This window comes from Chenopodium album, chromosome 26 (genome assembly GCF_948465745.1).
Source record: "Chenopodium album chromosome 26, dcCheAlbu1.1, whole genome shotgun sequence".
Classification (NCBI taxonomy): Eukaryota; Viridiplantae; Streptophyta; class Magnoliopsida; order Caryophyllales; family Amaranthaceae; genus Chenopodium; species Chenopodium album.
The window spans coordinates 6,226,598-6,250,404 of record NC_137859.1 but is presented as its reverse complement, the minus strand read 5'-3'; the positions used below and the strand labels follow the sequence as shown (position 1 = coordinate 6,250,404).

The 23,807-nt window shown below is 33.4% G+C and overlaps 2 protein-coding genes across 2 annotated transcripts; both read left to right on the top strand.

The window, feature by feature from the left end:
• Positions 1-814: 814 nt before the first annotated feature.
• On the top strand, positions 815-9,599 carry LOC145616487 (uncharacterized protein C630.12-like). Its single transcript, XM_081671217.1, has 13 exons — positions 815-1,155; positions 2,051-2,104; positions 2,187-2,365; positions 4,597-4,732; positions 5,050-5,146; positions 5,894-5,953; positions 7,210-7,310; positions 7,450-7,484; positions 7,621-7,678; positions 7,764-7,838; positions 7,923-8,080; positions 8,235-8,495; positions 8,899-9,599. Exons 1-13 carry the CDS (start codon positions 1,009-1,011, stop codon positions 9,137-9,139), a joined length of 1,602 nt encoding a protein of 533 aa, XP_081527343.1. The 5' UTR covers positions 815-1,008; the 3' UTR covers positions 9,140-9,599.
• Positions 9,600-11,271: 1,672 nt separating this feature from the next.
• LOC145616488 (xyloglucan O-acetyltransferase 4-like) lies at positions 11,272-14,224 on the top strand. The gene is made up of 3 exons (XM_081671218.1): positions 11,272-11,533; positions 11,711-12,353; positions 13,482-14,224. Exons 1-3 carry the CDS (start codon positions 11,368-11,370, stop codon positions 13,885-13,887), a joined length of 1,215 nt encoding a protein of 404 aa, XP_081527344.1. The 5' UTR covers positions 11,272-11,367; the 3' UTR covers positions 13,888-14,224.
• The last annotated feature ends 9,583 nt before the right edge of the window (positions 14,225-23,807 follow it).

Genomic DNA, 23,807 nt, shown 5'->3' with positions numbered 1-23,807 from the left:
TTGCGAGTCAATCCTCTTGTAAAGTAAACTTTTGTTGACTACGGAAGTCTAAGTGAATTCACCTTATATGTTTCAAAAAAAAAAAAAAAAAAAAAAAAAAAAAAAAGAATTATTCACCTTATAAGACATGAAAGAGTTTGAGCTTAATGTTTGTTGGATATTCTTCATTTTATTCCATTCCGTATTTCATCTTATGTCCCATTATCTTTATTAGTGTATTACACATTTATTTTGTGAGTAAATTAATATAATGATCTCAAATTGATATTATTTTACGTAAGAAAGGGTGAAACACAAGATGATACATATGATGGAATTGGATTACAAGAACATATTTACATATGTAGTAAAATAAGTGTATAATGTCAACTTTTTTTTTTTTTTTTTTTTTTTTTTTCCGAGTGTGTTGTGCACTTATTTATATGTTAATTACTCAAATATTGTTTGTGTTTTATTTCGTATATAAGTTAAATTTTGTGTACTTGAAATTTTATCATGTTAACAGATTATATTATTATTTTCCTATACTCCATTTTTTAAAGAAAAAACTAAAAAAGAACCTAGTTAAATTTTGGATTTTTTTTTTTTTTTGAAAACAATTTTGGATTTTACTACTACTCTATTCCGATTGAATATACACGTTTAAGATCACTAATATACGAAGTATTTTTTAAAATTTTTTTTTATAATGTTTTATTGAAAATTATGAATAAAACATATATGTTGAGATTAAATCAATTTTTTTTTGGTGAAATTATTACATTTACGATCATACCCCAATTTCCCAAACAGTCAAACACTACCAAAAAAATGAAAAATATAAAAAACAAAAAATAAATATAGGAAAAGAAAAAGGTTAGACTAAAGACTAAAGAGGAAGCAAATCAAAGCCAGCTTCAACGGAAGAAGCACTACTACACTAGCAATTTTGAAGGTCAAGTAATGGTGTCTGTAAAGTGTAAAAATCAGTAATATTTGTAGTATTCACGAATTTGTAGAGCTTCAAAAATGGCGATGATGAGAGAAAAAATATGGAAGTTGAGCTTATTCTTTTGCATGATCTGGGCAATCACTATCCTTTATGGGGAGATGTTTGCTTACTGGGTTCCTTTTCTTTGGTCTTATTCTTGGCCTCATCAATCCTCTTCTAATTTGGTAATTTCTCTTCTTCCTCTTTTCTTCTTTATTATTGGTTATTTTTGTGCTTGTTTATTGCTAATGTTGGTTGCTTATTGATTGGGATTTGGAATTCATGATTGTTCTTTAATTAAGTTTTATTAGTAGATGGGTGTTTTTTGATTAGATTTTGATGCAAATTTGTGGGTTTTTCTTGTTTAATTCAATTTTTTTTTGGGGTTTGAAGAAAAAAGAGGGGAAAAAGGATTCTGCTTGTGGGTCTTTGTGTTTTGATTTTGTTTTTTGTTATTTCAAAATTTTTATAATTTTGTTTAATGTGCTGATTGGAGCTAATTTAACTAGATAATTTGTATGGTTTAGTGAAATTGCAACTAAAATGCAATGTTATTCACAAATCACAACCAATACATCATTTCAGGAAGAATTAAGCTGAAAGAAATTTTATGAGGGTTTCTCAAAGATAAACTGATTCAGCACAAGTCACTTTTATAATGGCTACATATCTCAATGGACTTACGAGCATAAGTGATGGTATTTTGTTGTTTGACTGCTTGAGAAGAGGAGGAGGGGGGGAGGGGGGTGGGGTGGGGAAGGCGTTGGAAACATTATAGGTTTAGTTTATTCAACAATTTGATTTATCGAGTTAGTATTACCTAAGTCCAAAATTTCCATCCTTGAGCCAAATTCTGTCACTTTCCTGCCTATCTTAATGTGGTACTAATAACACTAATAAATTGATGATACTAATTGCTATAAGTATTTGATACAATAGATTACAACACAAACTAAGAACAAAATTGGTGAATGATGAAATCACGAAAGAAACCTGAAGTGGAAAATATTCATTAGCAGTAAATTGTGCAAACACTTACTTGATAAAAGGCTTCTCATACTTATTTGAATCTATTTTTAGGGACGTGTTGCTCCAAGCGAATTCGTGAAAGTAGCTGTCATCACTGACCCACAGGTGAGTTTTGTCTACTGCTTGTGTTTCTTCCTGAATTCCTGTACGTACCCTTGATCCTAATTTATTCTTAATGTGTTAACAGCTGATGGACAGGACCTCCCATGATTTTGGTCCCAAATCAGTTGCTTTGGAGATTGCTACATTTTACTCAGATCTGTACATGCGCAGGGCATTTCTTTCTTCAATTTTGCCTTTCAAACCTGATGCAATCTTATTCTTGGGTGACTATTTTGATGGAGGTCCACGGCTGTCAAATAAAGAGTAAGACCTAATTACATGTACTCATTTGTTACTGATGTTTTGACTGTCCGCGTTGGGTGGAGGATGTTGCGCTATAAGTATTAAATTAGCTGACATGTGCTTCATTTCTTGTTTAAAATAAAGATTGGCTTTCACATTAATCAATAATATTGTTGGTTGATTTTGGACCCTGGATATTAAATGTTTATGGTTGTTGCAGCTATTGCCTTATTGCATGAAGGTATATCTAGCATCTTTTTATAAGTTAGAAATGTCCCAAAGCTACAGCCGAACTTGGTAATAGACTGAATCATAGAAGAATATGAAACAAATTTTCCTGTTATATGTCCTTTGTATATAGGTACAGCAACATGCTAACATGACTAGGAAGATTCATGTTGGTATTGGTGTAATACATGTTCCATAAAAGGCACCTTTATTCCTTTTAACTATCTGATTATAGATTGGGTAATTAAAGAGATTTTCGAAATAGCAGAGCACACAGAAGAATTTTAACAATACAGTCCAACCTCATTGGTGTATATCAAACTCACAGTGGCAATGCATACATATATATGTATAGATCTTAACCTAGTGCTACTAATAGAGGAAGTACATTATTGTCTGGATACATTTCAAATGAAAACAACATAGCTAGAATCCATCATCCCGTTTTCAACATGTCTTTTTTTATACAATTATTGATTATGGAATACTCTAGCATTTATATACTAGAAGAATGTCTAGCCAATTTGCCGAAGGCACTGTCCAAATTAAACACAAATATTTGGATATTTGCTGCAGTTGCCATTAGTGTGACACTCTTCCTCACTATTATAATTATTCAGTTTTTTTAGTGGTGCTAGTGCACAGACTAAACATTCAGTATTGTGCACTCCATTGGGCTTGTTTTCTTGTCCAATCTTGCTCTCCATACTATTTGCATTTCAGTTTTAGTTTTCACTTGACAAACCTCCTTTAAGCCCTTTTTCGTTTAACAATGTTTATGAAATCGAGGTACTTATATTGACTTTCTTGGCTTCTTGCATAAGTATTCTTCATTCAGTCTAAACATATCAATTTATGTTCTTCCTACCTTTAGGTATCACCCTACTCAGTTGGTGACCATCAATTTATCCTTTCAATCCTATACAACATAACTTGCCTTGGTGGGGAATTAGAAGTTATCTGGTATTAGCTAGTTGGTTTGATAATTGTACTAGTTTTGTGTTTGTGTAAAAGTTAATAGCTACTATATTGTGTAAAATGACTATTCCCTCTGTTTCATAATAAACTTGTCTTTGGAAGAAAACTGAATGTGGAGTATACCATTAGAAGAGAACTAGTGGGGAAACAATTTGACATGGATGTTGATATGTGCAGTTTTGGTTTGGATATAAAGGGTCATGATAGTAAGGAGTGGATTGCTAGGAATTAGTACCCAAAACAGTAAGTAAGCAAGCTAATTAGATAGAAAAGGGTAGCTAAGGGGGATAATTTGTATCATCAAACTGATTGTTCAACAGTACAGTGCCTTCTTTCAAGAGGAAGTTGCTCTCCAATAACGAACTTCTCAACAATATTCAACATGATGAGTATTCCCTCCTAATGAGGCCTATCTATAGAAAAACTCTCATAACAAACTCTAACTTATTCCCCAAGCTACTACTAATAGGCTGTGACTAACATACCCCTCCCCTAATATTGATTCCTTGCATGGATAAGGAGAGATAATTGAGCTGACTGTTTATTTGAGAAAAAGAATTGGGTGTGTTATGCTAGAGTCTTTATTATGACTGAAAACAATGTTCAGGATTCTAGATGCTTTCTAGTCTTGGACTTTATGATGTTAGTGTTCCATTTATAACTGACTCCTTGTAGTCTTGTACAGCCTATGAATTTTATATTCTGATCAGTCACCATGGGATTCATATAAATGATTTTCTTATGATCGTTGTGGCTGTAACTTCTCTTGTGAAACCTTAAATCTTACATTCTTTGAGAGAAATCTTGCATGTTTGTTTGAAGTTTGACATAAATTTTCATCTCTCATGTTTATCAGTTATCACACTAATCAGTAATTTCAATCATAAATCATTAGTTGTATGTAAATTTTTAACTGATATGATGACAAGTGCTTTATGTCGGACTCTTAACTAATAGTGTAGATGAATCATCAAATAAAATATGTTGAAGTTTGCTCTACTTATGCATTCATATATAGGAACCACTTACATTCTATTAGTCAATAGATGGCAGGAATCTTTGAGCCGGTTCAAGCATATCTTTGATATGGGTAGACAAGGAAGAGCTAAAGATATTCCAGTTTATTACATTCCTGGAAACCACGACATTGGCTATGCAGGCCATCTTTTCCATAAGCCAGAGGTATGTGTTACCTATTGATCTTGGGTGAACTTGTTCTGATCAAAGCCTTCAAGGTTTCTCATAAAATGTTTTATGTAGTTACAAGCCTTACAACTTACAACCTTGCTAGCAGAAAGTCATATATTATCCTAAGTACCTTCAAAATGAATTATCTGACAAAGGGTTCCTTATGCAACATTTGATGATTTACTATACATTAATTCTTAGAGTTAGATCTGATCATGTTTTATAGATCTTGCAACAAACTGGACAGGTCAACATGCTTAATAATGTCTTTATATACACTGCTCATTGTTTTTACAAATTCTTTGCTGCAGGTTATAGAGCGTTATGAAGGCATTTTTGGCAAAAGAAATTATAATTTTACTATTGGAAAAGTAGACTTTGTTGCAATTGATGCCCAAACCATTGATGGTATATTTAATTTCATTTACTGCAGTATCTTTGTTGCATATATGATCTTCATAATCAAGGATTTTAATTTGGTTTAGAGGCGATGATAAAATTTTCTTTGAATGTTCGTAGTTATCTATATTGAGGTGTACTTTTCAATTCCACATTTATTCTTGATATGTTCGAAATGGCATTAGATTGCAGTTCTGTCTGATTCATTAAATTATAATCAGTGCTCAACTATTGTTTAGAAAATTTATGTCTCGCGTTAGTTACGGCTCATATATTTGGAAATCCTATCAATGAGTAAACTGTGCAAAGTAAAATTGTGGAAAGTTTTTGAAAAAAAGTCATAGAAATTACTTATTCTGACCAAATTGTTGTTCAATGATATAATTATTGCAAAGTACTTTGTAGAGTTTTACATACTTTGTTTTTTCTATTTTTTTGGCTTGCACAAGAGCAAATGATGCAAACACTATGTACTTGTGTAGTATGTGAAATTGTTTCCTTTTCTTATTTTTGCACAATATCTAAATAAACAAACACATTTTTTTGTAAAAATTCCATACCTTTTTAGGTTAATGCTTTGCTTCCCAGATTAATTCAAGCAAGTTACCGAACACACGTTATGTTAATGGTTCATAGAGTTAGTTTTACTAAGGAAATCAATTTATGTTGGTAGCATGGAGTAAGTTATACCAAGGGAGTCATTTATTGGTGGTTCATGGAGTCAATTTTACCAAGGGATTTATTTGTTTTCTACAGGTAACATAAAAGACAATACCACTTCATTGACTTGGTCATTTGTGGATGGTTTCTCCATGGGTAAGTCAACTTCATTATCTCTATATCAGCAATATGTATATTTTAGGTAGCTGAACTTGAGTGCTCCCTCTGCCCTCCTAAAAGGCCTTTCATTTGTACTATTGACGTGTGCAAGTGTATGTAGCAGTTATCTGGTATGACTTGCTGAAGCTTCAGCAAAGTAACACCAAACCTTGATAAGTTCTTGTCACACTTGTATTAACGAGGCCCAATGGCAAATCTATTGAACTTGATCCTGTCAGCTGTGACTTATTACAAATGAACACATTGTAATGCATTTCCAGGCGTCTTAAAGTGATTGTTTACTTCTTACTTCAAGTAAGCTTGAGCACCTGTTTGTTTCCTCATTTAACTCAATTCTCTAAGAGTTCCATAAATTTCATCACATCCCGTTAATGTAGTGCAAAAACACCCAACATCAGTTTTCTTCCACAAACAAAACTGCATAAGAAACCCATCATAAATGCCTAGGTGGCCCTATTCTTTTTCATTGTATTTGAACTCATGAAGTTAGCCTTGCAGAACATTTTGAGATGCAGAAATAATTCACACGCTTGTTTCTTGTCCTAAAATGTCAAGAAAGAACTGCTGCTTAAAAATTCTCAATTGTCATCTGCTTCAAGATCCCTAACCTTTCAACTTCACGTTAATCACTGAACTCTCTAGCTTTGTTGGGCTATAGTTAGCTAATCACCATAGGGTATTGAAAGTGGATGGTGTAGAGAGAAAGAAAGCCAAGTGAAGGTGTGGTCTGCCCATCTACTGAGGAGATAGGGAGATTGAATTCCCATAGGAGTAGTTGGTTATAATCTCACATGTGAGTGTGCTCAGGTTCCAGACTTCATTCTTGATACTTGCTAGAAATATAGACAGGGGGTGATTTATTCTGAGTCTCACTTAAGAAAGGGAGGGTGTGACTTGGAAGTGTAGGGGGTTGCTTTCTGCTCAAAAAGAAAGGATTATCCTGATAGATGCTAGTTTAGTGTTTAGATTTGAGAACTGTCTCGTTTCTACAATTCACACAGAAAGTTCTGAACAACGTGACAACATATTTATCTTTTTAATATCCATATCGTCATTTCCTAGTTTTTTTTGGAGATTTAATTCTTTGATTTGTCTGTGTTTACTAACTTGTATTGGTTTTCATGCTACATAAAATCCCATTAAAAGTTGTAATATGTTTTGGCTAAAAAAGGCTATTATTTGGAGAAAGATGTTTTGTGTATGACAAAAAATTAAGTTATCCTCTTCCTCAGGTGGAAGAACAAATCCAAGGGTGCTGTTGACCCATATCCCTCTGTATCGTCCAGATTGGACTCCTTGTGGCCCATACCGTTCTTCAGAAGTTATCAATCAGGTATTGATGTCTTCCCTTTATAAAGCAACCTATGACTTGGGGGTTTTACCTCCTTGTGCAGCTTACATTTGCATCCCTATCTTATGTATGCCTGACCATTTGGCACTTAACTCACAGGCTTTTTTTCCTTTGTGTTCAGAGGATTTCTCGCTCTGCTTATGATCAGAGGATACTGTAAATTTCAAACCTCAAAACTTCTGTCAATGTGTGATATTGCTTTTTCCAGTATTTTGTCAATGCTGATTGTTTATATTATATTATATTATATTATTTTATTTATTTATTTATTTATTTTTTTATTATGATGCAGATACCAGAATTATGTCACAAAGGAGTCTTCAGAGCGTATATTGGACTCTATTCAACCTGTATGTTCTCTGGTTTATCCTCAATATGTATGAAGCAGAATGAAACTAGTCTGTGCAATTAACTTCAATTTTTCTGTGTTATCAGGTACTTGTCCTCTCTGGTCATGATCATGAACAGTGTACAGTCAACCACAATACAAAATATGGTACTGTCAAGGAGGTAATTAGTCTGATCTAGAATACATTGCTAATATAGCTGATACGTCGGGTGTATTTTAAGCTAAGAACTTTTTACTACTGCCAGCATACTCTTGGGACAGTAAGTTGGCAACAAGGAAACTTCTATCCATCGTTTATGCTTTTATCTGTCGGCAACTTTACACATACAAATGGATCTTCTCAAGAACCAGTCATACTTTCTCAGCTGTGCTTTCTTCCTACGCAACTATTCATATATATATGGTAATTACTGGTAGCTTTTCCCATTTGGCCATTTCATTTTGACAAGTCTCTATATTAACTACTCCAAAAGTCCAAAGTTAAAATCAAGTGGTAATGGTTAAATTAATAAATTAGTCTGTCTTTTGATATTGATTTCCAATTTTAATGATTTCAGGTATATCATCCTTTTTGTTATAACTATCCTTGCCCTGTCCATTTTGCCTTCACATGACATAAATCTCCACTTTGGAAATCTGATGACAAAAATAAACAAACTGGTCAGAGAGGATCTTTTTTCAAGTAGTAGAAAAGAGAAAAATGAAGATGAAAACTGTGAATATGAGATGATGTGGGATGCCGAAGGGAGTTTGCATGTCATCAAGAAGCATAGTAAAGCCCCATTGGTTGTGTCAAAGGAGACGAGTTCAACAGAAAGGTTTGTTGATCTATTAACCTTTATGTAGTCATGTCATGATGTGTCGATAGAATATCATTAAATGAATCAAATGGCCCCCCCACACCACAATACCACACACACACACACGCGCGCGCGTGCGTGCGCGCGCACACACACACACACACGCACATCTAATTTACACTTTCTTTTTATTATATAAAGTGCATTGATACAAAGTATGAAAGAAAAATATATTTCAATTGAATTATATTGTGTTTAGAATAACATCAATGAAATATAGTGTTCATCCAATCAAGTGTAGCCTTGGCGCAGTCTTGTCCTAGTCTTTTTGCAATTTGCATATTATTTTTGGAATGGATTGTTTGCTACTTGATGATAATAGCTCACAACATACTTCAACTAATGACATGCTTTTGTATAGAGGGAATGCTGTGATGCGTGCTGCTAGAAAACAAATGGTCCTAGAACAAGAGGGTGCAACAAAAGTGGACATTAGTGGGGATCCTGGGTCTGATGTGAAAAACTTGACAAGGTCAAGCAAATCATTAATGAGGATAATGCTGCAACGATGCATTCGGGTACTTGGTATGGTTTTGGTGATCGCTGTGGTGAACGTTCCACTTTACATGATGCTCTTGTTCAAAGATTGGGCTGAACAATGATGCAGGTGAAAGGCTCAGGTCACAGTAGGTCTTTTGTAACATCTGAGAACGAAGAACTGGCTAAACAATTTGATTAAAGGTACTTTCCCATTTTACTAGCAGATTTGATAGTTCAAATGATATCCTAGTTGTCACCGTTCCCTGCTTTTATGATGCTGCTGGTTATCAGCTTTCTCTATCTCTGTCTTTTTTCGGGCGTTGGGGAATAGTTTGTTGTTATATCATGTTACTATAAGGTAGGAATTGTTGTAAAATCAGAAAAAGGCTGTAATACTTTTAATGTCATGTAACTTTGAAATTCAGTGATGTCTATTAGCTGTTGTAGTGGTCTAGTGGAGGAAGTAAGGAGCATCTCAGGAGTAGTACTTTTACAGTTTTACCCAGTGTATTCTTTTGAACATTTACATGGTTTCTGATCAAGTTGAATAATACATATGGTAAACACATTTTTTTTTGATCATTGTTATATTTTCTTATATAACATAAATATTTGAATTAGTGGGCAATTTACATTTTATCAATTTTTTTTTTTTTGGTTCCATTTTGTGTGGATCGGTTCTTAAAACGATTCATGTTAGTCGATGCCATTATCATTTGGACTAAAGCTTTGTTGTTTTTGTTGTAGTGGGCAATTAACATTCAACATCACTTGTTCATACAGTTGAATAAAACAAAGGGTAATTGGTGTGCTGAAATTAATGATTCAAAACCTAATTATGAAAAGTCACAAGTGTAGTCACTAGAATCAATAAACAAGGTCTCCCCACTTATGAAAGTGAAATTCTGGATGGTAATTTTGTGAGTTGATTGTTTTCCCACTAATATCACTACTTATCATAAAGTACATATAATTTTTTTAGTTGCAACACTCAGATTTATCAATGCATTTAATTGATGGTAAATCTTTCTTATGTACAAGTACAAAAAAAGAAATCTATTACGTAAAATGTTGGAAGAATTTCAATGAACGGTTTTGAGTATATATCAACTTTAAATTATGTTTGATTTAATTATTAATGATTTTTAATGGTCAAAATTATATAAATGCAGAAAAATTAAAGTGTTGAAACTAGGAAAAAAAACATGTGAATTAGAATTATCTATTTGTTATTGATGTCCTTATTTACTTCCCCTGTTTCACATAAGTTGATATAAAATCGAGTTATCTAGTTTTGGGTATACAATCTATACATTATATGAGTTGTATATTAATTTAGGTAATCAAACAACAAGTTATGAGTTCAAGTTGTATTCACCATATAACTTAAATTTTGAATATTGAACTAGGGAATGACTATAAAGTGTAAACTGCTCATATCTCGTGAAATTCCAGACCAAATGAGCTCAACACGTGAAGTTTGGTTGTTTTATTCAGTCTTTTTGCATGCAACAATTTCAGACCAAACAATACAAGTATACAAGGAACAAAACATACCCATGTTTTGATAACATTGATAAGACAAACCTAAGCATTGCAGCAGCCAGCAAATATGATAATGACTCGTTAAATTTGTACCTCCATACGTCCCTAAAGACCTAATCTCAAATGTGAACGATTAATTAAGAAACGTGTTATGAGTATTTATCATTGTCAAACGGAATTAAATTATACCTACTTTGAGTGTAAAGTGTTTACGTGTTTATTATATGCTCACGTCATTCTTATTTAAGATTTAGTTTCTTGTTCATCGATTGCACTACTTTACATATCGATGTAATCTATGTTTTACAATGACTATCCTAGATATTTTCGGATTCTTATTTTTAATACAAACTAATATTCCATGTGATTATGTACATGTGATGCATGCAAAGTTTCCATGGATAAACATTTGTATGGCATGAAACAATTTATGGTACATGTGGCAACACCGAACAACTATGAGCAACCAATTTAAAATATTCACACATGTTGCACTTGCCCAATAAGAAGGGCGGAATTTCATGCTTGAAAACATTTCATTAAATTTATTACAAAACTTCCAAAGATTTTATAAATCCATACGAATATCTAATAGCTATATCTCGTGCATCAATACGGTAAGCTCTAGTACAGCTTCTAAAAGGTAGGAGTAGTACTTTAAAGTCAGTTTGTTACAAAGTTACAAGAAACAAGGAGATGAGGGTGTAAAGGGAGGTAGTTCTATATATGTCTCTCTTAAAACTCGGACAACCTTTTATTTTTCTTATTATCCCTTCATTTTTGCAACAATCACACAAATATTATTATGAGAGAGTTCCTAGAAAATACCAAAACCAATGGACTTGCTTCATTGGTGGGTTACTTAATACTTATCACAACTATCTTGAGCATTTTTGCTTTCCACTCTCCTTTCTCTTTAAACATCACCAAAACATTAGAGCAAATCAATTCAATAAATCATCCTCAAAAGGGTATGAATCTACATTATTCACCCAAAAGGCGGTAGGCTAGGGTTCGATTCTCATTGAGGGGTTGGGATAAGGTCGTCTTATAGAGAGAGCGTTGTTGTAATTTATATTATGAGTGAAATTTAATTTATGTAATTATTTATTATAGTATTTATATGGTTTTGTTTAATGATTTTTCAGATGGATATAGAAAATGTGATTTGTTCAAGGGAAAATGGGTTGAAGATTACTCAAAAGGTCAACTTTACACAAATGCAACATGCTCAACAATTCCAACGTCAAAAGATTGCTTCTTGCATGGGAGGAATGACAAGGAGTTCTTATATTGGAGATGGAAGCCACACAAATGTGAGCTCCCAAGGTTCGAACTTGATACCTTTTTTAAAATTATGCGCGATAAGAGGCTAGCATTTATAGGAGATTCTGTTGCTAGAAACCAAATGGAGTCCCTTTTATGCATCTTGTCCCAAGAAGAAGCACCAATTGATGTATATAAGGATGCAAAAGACCGGTCTCGAACATGGTTCTTCCCTAGGAACAATTTCACCCTAATGGTGTTATGGACTAGGTTTTTGGTTAAGGGTGTTGAAAGAGAAGTTGGAGTTTATGATTTACACCTTGATAAAGTGGATGAAAAATGGGGTTATAATGTGAGTCAAGGGTTAGTGGATTATGCCATTGTTTCAAGTGCTCAATGGTACTTTAGAAAGAATTATTTATTTGAAGGTGGGAAATTAATTGGATGTCTCTATTGCAATGAAACTAATTTGACTCAATTTAAAGTGAGTTTTGCTATTGGGAAGGCCTTTCAAACTACACTCAGGTAAGATTAATTAAGACTTATGTTTCGTGTTATCGATTAATTGGTTTTGGTATACGTATACAATTTCGTGTTCTAGATGATTAAGTAACGTGCATAAATGCCATGTTTATGATATAAGGTGAGGTGTGATAAGACTATGTATAAATGTCCCGAATTGTTTCCATATTAATTAGTTGGGTTTTATGTTTATGCACAACCACCAAAACCATTCATCTAAGCGAGCACGGATGGTTGTATATTACTTTATAATTTATGTCATCCGTTTCATAAAAGTTACAATACTATGACTTTTTCACTATTTATATGCTTACTTTGAATATATATGAATATATATATATATATATATATATATATATATATATATATATATATATATATATATATATCAATTTATAAAAAATATATGTTCCCATATTATAAATTATATTTGGAATTTTGGATTAGCCTTTATATTTTCATTATATTAACCTTTTAAACTTATTAATTGTATATAATTACAAATATTATGGTCAAAGTTGTGTATTGACATGTGTGTCAGTCAAAGTGTTGCGATTATTATGAAACTGGGGAGTAGTTCACTTAGATAGAAAACTAATTTGAAATGTAGAATAAATAGATAGTCCATAAATGTATGTTCTTAAGCATATTGTTTGCAACTGTAAAATGTATAGGAAATGTGTTTTAACATGAAATTAACTAGCCCAAATACAGAGTTACTTGAACTGAAACCAACTAACTCAACTCATTTCTCACCACACTTGAACTGAAACCGACCTGTCCTAAAAAATGACTTATTATATGTTGTAGGATGTTTAGGGGTATCCCTTTGTACTCATATTAAGAAACAGTGGTTTTATTAGAATACAACAGCTAATTTTCTATTTTCTATTCTATGATTTTTCCAATAATAACATAAATACATATTTGGCCACTAATTGGAAGTATTCCTTCCCTTGTTTTTTTGGCGGGTTTTATATTAGGCCGTGTTATGGCTTGTGTAGTCAATTTTTTACTCCCTTTATTATCCGGATTTATTAGTTGTTATTGCTATTTCAAATTACACTATCTTGATAATTAAGTTAGATTCTAATTGCAAATATATTAAACGTACATGTATTACACATGTAGACACATTAATGGTTGCAAGGAATGCAAGGGCATGGTGACCTTAGTGAGGACAATTTCACCAACACATTTCGAAAATGGGACGTGGAACACCGGAGGCCATTGTGAAAGATCAAAGCCTTACGACGAAGAAAATATGTTGATATCTAGCAAAAACAATGATGAATGGGAGGTAAGAGACATTCAAATCGAAGAAATCGAGAGAGCAAAGAAAGAAGGGTATTGGAAGGGACGACAACGAAAAATTCAAGCTTTGGATATCACTAAGGTTATGTTGTTGAGACCAGACGGGCACCCGGGTTCACACTGGCGTGACAAGAAGAAGAAAGGGTTCAATGATTGTGTGCATTGGTGCATGCCTGGCCCTATTGATGTGTGGAATGACCTCTTCTTAGCACTACTTAGTTGAGTTCATCCATTGTACAAGTAATGGTTAATTTAGGTTGGATTATAACACATGATCAAAGTACAATTACTATATTGGATACAAGTATGAGAGGGTGGGGGCCTGGGGACGGGGGAAGGGTAAAGGTGTCAATCCGGATGATCAGATCGGGTCTGATATGGTCGGGTCGGGTAAATTTTTTAAGTTAAGTCATACCAAATTGTTATGTCCACGCGAGTCTAAATCTAAATTGGATATTTTTCGGGTCGGGTCGGGTGTGCTTTTGATACCTCTGCGGAAAGGTGTTTATTATTTCAAGTTGAGTACTACCAAAATTATGGTGTTTAGGAAAAAGTTTAAATACACTTGTACATATTTTACAAATTTTTAAATAAGACCATCTTATCATCATAAGATTACATTGTAATTTTGTAGGTGAATTGAGTCAAAAAAAAAAGGTGACATTGTGATAAGATCTTTTTTTAACATAAACTGGAGGAACTTATATTATTAGGCTAAAGCCTTAAATTTAATTACAGCAAGCACCATATAGTTTATACATTGTGATAAGATCACATACTCGCAATGACTCACAAAAATAATCATATGATAATAATAAAGCGATCTTTCACACATATACATTATATAAATGGTTAAAAAAAAATATTCCGTATTAATGTGTCATAACCGAATAGAAGCAATTTTTTCACGTTTTTTAAGAGGACAATTTCTAATTCCTATTACGCATTTATCTGTAGAATAAATATAAATGGACGGTAACAGCTTAAATAATAAATTTGTTGTCCATACTCATGAATGATGAATCAATTTTGTCAGTAAATGATTTGAACAATCATTGCACATGCATGCAATAAGCTAATTACGAGTAGGAATTAAGGAGTACATTTCTTAAATACGGAGTATTTTATTACTTCAGTTTTTCACATGATTAATTTTTTATATGCCAACGTGATGAGCAACTCAAGACTACAAACTTTTCTGATCTTATCCAAAAAAGATGAGAAAAAAAGAGACTTCAAGCTACCTCCCCCATCCTTCCCTTTTCACATTACTCTCTCTGTGTTTATGTTGGACCTATGTGGTCCAACTTTTTGGATCATATACTCGTAATTGCCTTCACTCCACATTAGTATGATATTATATATATATATATATATATATATATATATATATATATATATATATATATATTATTTGAAATATGTAAGCTAAGAGCTTCTTCTTAAAAAAGTCACATTTTTTTTCATCATGTGTATGTATATCCTTGAATACTTGTATGCTTAGTAAGAACAAGTATGTAGTACATGAAAAGTGCATTTTAGTATATATGTGAGGTTGATTGGGTATTTTAATAGTTTGTAGAAAAGAAAAATAATTTTAGAAATTAGTAAAAGTGGAGTTAAAAGAAAGAAACGATAAAATGATTAATATTGGTCTTCTTGTCCGAAAAAAAAAAGAAGATCTTGTGTAAAATTAAAAAGTGTTGCAGAAAAAAAAAAAAAAAAAAAGGTGATGCAAGTACTTGTTCTGTTTACAGTTATGTGCAGCAAAGGGGTATTATTTTTGAGATATAAATTATTCCTTTGTTGCATGCACATAATTGTGGGCGGAAGGAGTATGTAGAGACTATCGCGAAAGAGGTGTTGCAATCGTTTAAAAATAGTCCTATAGCACATAAAATTTGATTAGTCTTCTAAATTAAGGAACTAGAAAGTTACAAAATTAGTTGTAATTGACTTGACCAATACACTTGGCCTTGCTGCACACTCCGCACTAGAGATGTCAAAATCACACCCAGTCTAACTTGATCTGGAAAATATTCAATTCAGATTTAGACTAGCATGGACAAAATAATTTTTTGCATGACTCAACTTTAAAAGTTGACCCGACATGACCTTATCAGATTCGATCCAATCAGGGTCTGTTCACATTTACTGAATCAAGCTGAACTGCAGTGATTGGAGCTGAACTGAATTGAACTGAACTGATTGGAGCTGAACTGAACTGAACTGAGCTGAAATGAATATTTTATGAGAGAGGAAAATTAGGAGCTGAATTGAACTGAACTGATTGGAGCTGAGCTGAACTGAACTGAACTGAACTGATTGGAGCTGAACTGAACTGAACTGAGCTGAAATGAATATTTAATGAGAGAGGAAAATTAGGAGCTGAATTGAACTGAACTGATTGGAGCTGAGCTGAACTGAACTGAACTGAACTGAACTGAACTGAACTGAACTGAACTAAACTCATTAGATCTAAACTGAACTGAACTGAAATTAAGTAAATATGAACAAACCCTCATCTATATTGACACCCTACTTTGCACTCAGAAGACATTATCAACCTCTACTATATGTCTATATTATTAATTACTTGTACAAAAATAGTACTCATTAGATTAATTGATTTAAAGGTTGGCTTCAAAAAAAAAAAATTGATTTAAAGGTTAGCAACCCCATGTGATTGACCACTACCATAGTAGTACCATATATAGAATTTGTCGTATAACCTTTCTTTTCACTAATAAATTAATTATTTATAACGTTTTACAAATGTTTGTTGTTTATTTAATTTATAAGGAAGTATCCTACCGAGTAATTCCGAAAAGACTGCAGTCTAATAATCCAAAATAGGGTGCGCCAACCCCTTGATTAGTCAGTATATAAGGGTGCGTACTACAAGTAGGACTATAGTAGTATACATTTATATATATCCCTTAAACCAACAATTTTAATCTCACAAAATAAACTCCTAACATATATTTCCAACTCCTTTAAAAAAACCCTCCTTTACTATTTGTCTCAACAATGTCACCACCTAAGGCGGAGGCGCCATCGTGTGACACCACCACCGCGACACCAACTCTACCGCCATGGTGGGAATTCTTTGACATCCACACACTCTCTATCCCCGTCTCTCAACTCGAGGCCACTACTCGGCTTAAACAAAACCTAGCTCACTTTGAACTCAACTACCTTAACGTTGTCCTTATAATCTTTATGTTACACATTAACTACCTATGTTACACCTTTAAAGACTCTACCGTCACCTCCACCCTCTACTTCGCCACTATAGCTACCTTGCTTTTCGCCGCCTTATACATAAAGTCTCGCTCCCCTCTTCTTCTTGTACTACTCGTATTGCTAACTTTTTCAACGTTTGTTCATACACAAGCTTGGTTTCCTCTAGTACTTTTCGTCGTCTTTTCCTCCTCCGTTGTTTGTTTGCACGCCGTGCTTAGAGTTGATACCTTTGAATGTGACGGTTTACCTAATGATGCTCAACCTCATCTTCAACATCAATTTGGTGATGAGGATGTTATTTTTTACTCTCTACGTTCCCAATCGATTGGCCCCAAGGCGTTTTTTAGTTTGTTTGACTGAAGTAGTTGATAAAAGACAAAAGTGATGGGGCCAAACGTATTTTATGTAACAGTATGTAAAGGCGTGTTTTATTCCCATAATTAAAAGCAATAAGATGGGATAATTTTTTAGAACGACATTACATACAATATGTATAGTCCAGGGCAACTAATAAGGAAAAGGATGTACTTTAAATAATGAATAATTATGTAATTTACTCATTACATTAATTCAACATATTAGTAAATGTTATGCTGTGGTGACAACTTGAGTGACTTCAAGCTTTGTTAGGCTTTATAGTATTTGAAATTGTCATTATAGTTGGAATATATATGAAGTACTACATAATTTTGTTTCTTTGATTTTTCTTTGATAAGGATGGAAATGCTTTAAAATCATCTCAAAAGGAGATACTTTCATATCAAATATAATTAATATCAATTATATACTTGTACTATTAATGATGATAAAGCAAGTACTCGTAATAGATTATTATCCCCTCTATACTAAAAGTCGTCTAATTAATATGTCGTATGCAGGCCTTTTTCTTTTGAGCTTCTGGGCAGAGTAGAGCAGAGCAGATTTCAACAGAGCAGAGCAGCTCTAAAGAACGGGGCCACAGTCATGAACTCATGACATAGATACAATGCAAAAGGAACTAGGTACCAAGGTAAAGTCCTGACTTCCTAATAAATCTCTCGACGATGTCAACATCACAATCGTCAGGCAACAACCCGGCCACCGGATCACCAATGAAACCACCATGGCGAGAATTCTTCGACATCCATACATTTTCTCTCCCCGTCTCCATCCTCGATGCCACAACTCGGGTAAGACAAAACTTACCTCACTACCTAGGTAACTACTTCAATCTCGTCCACATCATTGCCTTTATTTACCTAGGATTTAGCCTCCGTCCATTCCATTTTATTCTGTTTATCATCTTCAACGTCGTTACCTATACATGCTACACACTCTACATGAAATTCTCTGGTTCTGCTGTACGTCGACTATGGTATCGTTCTTGGGCTCCTCCTCGTAATTACAGTTACATCATTTGTGATCGCGCACGCTTGGGTTGACTTGTTGGTTTTTAATGTGATTTGTGCCGCCGTTGTTTGTTTGCACGGTGTGTTTAGAGCTCCTATTTATGATCAATATGAAGGACTACTTGATGCTCATCTTCAACCTTAACCTCAACCTCGACTTTGGGTGACTCTTTTAAAAGTCGCTCTATATGAGCTATACAATGATTGTATGTATGAGATATTTTCAGGGTATACTTGAAAATTTTAATTTTATTTTACCAAATTGGTGTTATTTTTTGTTTCATAAAAATTACAGCAATTTGAACATTGAATTCACATTTTAGTCAAACTGTTGTAATTTTTTTTTGAAACAATGAAACCAAGAAAATATGCAAATCTAATTTAATTCAAATTATGAACTATATTCATCTTTATCATCATTTTGTTCTATGAAAATTTTAATTTCTTTGAATCTAACGTATAGCGTAATATATTTGTAATTGTTTATCATGAATTATCTAAAAATCTAGTCAATGCTTCATAGTCTGTATATGTTTTGATTACATGATCATCAAGTAGTAGTTGACAGCTATACTATAAAAAGTTGTTCAAACTTCAATTCATCAATTCTTAGCAAAGTAACATTATTTCTTGATTTCTTCATGAGATCATTTCTAAGCTGCGAGTAGAATAAGTACAATAAGCTGATTAATTCCAAACTTATTATAATATTTGATAATTTGATTCATATAGCAATTCGTATTTATTTGATGTGACCAGCTAATTTGATCAATTCAATGTCAATAATTTTATCATGTTATAACAAGTCCACTAAAATGAACATTACTCGGAGTACAGGAGTGTACCATATAAGCCGGTGTGCTACCACTCTGCGTAGTTGCACTCTCGGCGATGTCAGCATCGTCGCAAGTAGCCAGTGACACCTTACAAGTTACAACATACATTGAATTATTTGGGATCCGCTCACGATCAGTCTCTCTTAAAAGTTTAATAAACGAAATGGAGGGAGTATTTATTATAAAAGTTTAATGCAATGTTAAAAAAAATGTTGAAAATGTCAGAAGTGGGAACCCACGCCCTCGTTAGAGGACCAGAACTTGAGTCTGGCGCCTTAGACCACTCGGCCATCCTGACTTACTGTTCAATTATTATTTTCATTAATGACATCCTCATTCAATTCAAAAAAACATGAACATTCATCAATTCATCATTTTTTAAGAACGCCATTAGCTAATAATCTTTTATTTTTATTCATTTTTCTCTTTTGATAATTCTTTTTAGACGACTTAATAAATAATTTAATTTATTAGTTTATTTTTTAAGCAGCAAAAAGGTGATAAGCAATAGATACCCGGTCACTATTTATAGTTTTATCTATTTAAAACGTTCTTTAAAATGTCTACATGTCACGTGTGCCTCTTGGTCCTCTTACTTTAACCTACATACAATAATATTGATGAGGAGTAGCACCTTCATAATAATGGTATGTAGATCGGCAAGGTGACTTAAAAACCATTGATAATACTGGATACTTCTTCTTTTATGACTTAGGGCCTGTTCTCATTGACTGAACTGAATTGAACTGAACAAAGCTGAGCTGAACTGAACAGAACTGAATATTTTATAAGAGAAGGAAATTAGAAGCTGAACTATACTGAATTGAGCTGAATTGAACTGAGCTGAACTGAGCTGAACTGAACTGAACTAAATTTCAACGTAAGAGAACAGACCCTTAATTACATGACCATCAAGTTCTTGACGTTAACCTAGACACCAACTTGTTTAAGCTTCGATTAATTGGACAATTCTTAGAAAATTGAATCCCATCATTTCACCATGATATCAATTCTAAGATGCGATTAGAATGAGTACAATACTAAAGTTGAGTGATTCCAAACTTAATTTTTATTTTGATGATCGATGTGACTAGCTAAATAGATCAATTCAATGTCAATTCTATCATGTTATAAAAAGTCCACTAAAATGAACATTACACATTTACACGGAGTAACATATAAGGTGCCGCTGACATTGTCAAGAGGCCGGGCGTAGAATACAACTTAGCCGGCACGCTACCACTCTTCCTAGTGGCCCTATCGACAATATCAGCGTCGCAGGCGGTGGCAACACTTGACACCACCTCCCCCGAAGTACCATACATGACAACGTATTTTGAATGTCTAGGCGTCATCCACTTGTTCTCTCTTCCCGCCTCACTTTTCGACGCCAAAACTCGCCTGAAGAGCGACATATCTCACTTTGAACTCAACTACGTTGTGTTATTCCTCTCCAGTTCATACCCTCTCCTAGGCAATACTGTTTTTCGTCCCTACCCTTTAATCATTTACATCCTCTATCTCGTCTTTAACATTATGGCGTGTTATGTCCTCTACGTAAACTCATGTTCTCCTCTATACCATCGTATTTTCTTTGGGCTGCTTGTTGTCGTCACTGCTTTACCCTTCGTTATAGCGCGTGCTATGGCTGTGCTGCTAGGCTGGTCTGCATTCGTCACCATCGTTGTTTGCTTGCACGCGCTGCTTAGGGCTCCTATTTATGATGAATATGCCTTACTTGGTGCTCAACAAAGACCGCCTGTTTAATATTTTTCTCGTTGCTCTATGTATGTCGTCTTTTTTTAAAATGTCCCAGTTTATATGCTACAAATAAAATGCCTTGTATGTATGACCTGCTTAGCAAAGTCAATCTTAACCTTTCCCAGAATGGTGGATCTAGAAAATATTTAACGAGGGGTAAAAATATAATTGATAAATTTTAATGGGGTCATTTAAGTACATGGTAAAAATATTTTATTCTACAAGAAAAAAAAAAAAAAATCATTTTTTCATGGACCCCACTTGAGTGTATGTGCCTCCGCCTAATCCCAGGCCTTGAGATTTTGTTAATTCGTCCCATGTATGTACTACTCGATACATATATGTTCACAAAATCACAGTACGTGTCTTTGACAAAAATAAAATACATCATTTAATGTTGTTTTCATGATTATTTTGATTGGTCATATGATATATGACCAAATAAATCAATTGTGGGCAATTGGGTATTAGATAAATTTGTATATCTATTCCATTACATTTTTTTTAAAAAAAATTTGTTAAGATGTTCCATAGAAACAATATCAGTATATTGTCCTCGATTAATTCAGTCTTTAATTAGTTCATTTCTCTACCTCTTACGAATCTAATTAATCAATACTCATTCCATTTTTTTTTTTAAAAAAAATTGTAAATACATTAAACACGATATCAAATAAGCAAAATGAAATGAATTTAATAAGGATAATGTTTTCTTCAAAAAACGTGGAAGTGTGGAACATAGAAACGGTCATGCAAATATAGCCAAACCACTTACATAAAGTTTGACCAAATTTAAGAAATCAAAATTTCAAATGTACAATAAGTCAACAAGTCTTCTAATTTATTGTACAATAATACTCTAACATGGTGTTCTCAAGGTAGGCTCAATTAAGCAGCTCATAGATGACAATGATAGCATTAGTCAAGCGGATAAACATTGGGAAATTTCTAATGTATTTCTTTGATTTTACGTACGTTCCCTTGGGAAACCACGGGAGTTATATGACCCTTATATAAGATTATATGACCCTTATATAAGAAGGAAGGAATAAAAGGTCATCACTCATCAGTCCTTATAATAATCTCAACAATAATAATATAATGTCGGCAACACCACAGGAGTCCGGTGATAACAACTCCGATGTATCACCAACATGGCGGGAATTTTGGGACATCCATTCACTCTCTCTTCCAGCCTCCCCCGTCGACGCCACAACTCGGCTGAAACAAAACTTAAGTCACTTCCTAGCCAACTACTTATACCTCCTTCTCGCCATTACCTGCACTTACTATATGTTTATGATCATCGACTTCCCAGTCCATTTTATTATATTTGTCGTGATCATATTATTGTACAAGTTCATCTTCGATGTTGATTGGCGCTTCAATGCCAGGCTTAAACGCCTTGTACTGCTCATTGTTTTACAGTTTTTATTACTCGGTCTTGGGAGCCCATGGATTTATTTGGTCTACTTTCTTGTAATTTTTGCGACGTTTGTTCTGTTTGTTTGCTTGCATGGTATACTTAGAGTTCCCATTTATGATCAATATCAAGGTTTACTTGATACTCAGCCTACGCCTAATGTAGTGGATGTTTAATGTTTTTGGATAAAGAAATACATGTTGCTACTTATACATTATACAACAATTATATTGGATATTGTATCTACAACAAATAAAGAACATCTTTTCAATATGTGGATGTGGGATTGTGGATCCTGTATTTAATATTTGTTTGTATTTTTTTTTTTTTTTCCTTTTGACACTAAGTCCAAACTTAGTGCAATTGCAGGACCATCTTTTTGGAATACTACTTCATATTGCAATTTTGCAGATTTTCCTTGATATCTTACTTTCACTAGGCCTGATATTTTCTGTGTGGTACAATAGGTGTGTGTGTGTGTGTGTTTTTTTTTTTTCATTTGTTATCATTGTATTTTGATTTTTTTTTTTTGGGCTTTGGTTGGGTTGAATTTCAAGCATTATATATCAAAACCCTAAAAGATTGAGATGGCCATTGCGTGTTGCATTTGGTTCAAAATTTCAAATGTACTACTAGTAAGAGTCTAGCTTAACGAGCTACTAACTAATCTAATATATCATATCATATAACTAATATATAAAGATAAACTTTTAGCCAGGTCACGAGACAACGACATAGATAACATAATTTTATTGACTAATATATAAAAATAAAAAGTAATTATAAGACTAATACAAGTATTGGAAACATTGGTTTCAAAAAAAAAAAAAAATAATAAGGTTTCAAAAAAAAAAATATAAAATATAAAATACTAGTATTGGAAACATAGATATACATAATTAATATTGAGATAATTATTAACATAATTTTACATGAATAATATCCTTATTTTTAAAAAGCATGGTTTTATATTTTGGTTAATTCGGTTTTTTGGATCCAAACAAGGTCAATCTAATCCGATCCGATCCGAAAACCCGAATTTTCAAAAGATTCCAATCCAATCCGATCCGATTTAAAGTTTGGATCCGATCCGAATTAATAATTCGGTTTGGATTGGATTTCGGTTTTTATCCGAATAATGGACACCCCTAGTTGTGAACGGGTAAAATGACCGTTTAAGGGCATATTGGATGGTTCAACCGACTCAATTGGACACCCCCCAGGGTATTAGAGACCATGGTATACATCTCGGCAATTTTTATTTCCGGGTAAAAAAAAGTCCAAAAATTACAAAATTGAAGGCTATAATCCAAGCTTTTTTAGGAAACTTTGAGATTTTGGGGCCCAGTAGCGAAAAGCCTTGAGACCTTAAGGGATACAACTCGGGTCCATATAATGCCGTTTGAAACCAAATATAATCATTATATGTTGTCATAAACGTCCGTGATAGGCTTGCGTTTACGAAATCGGTGCAAGTTGCGAACAGGTA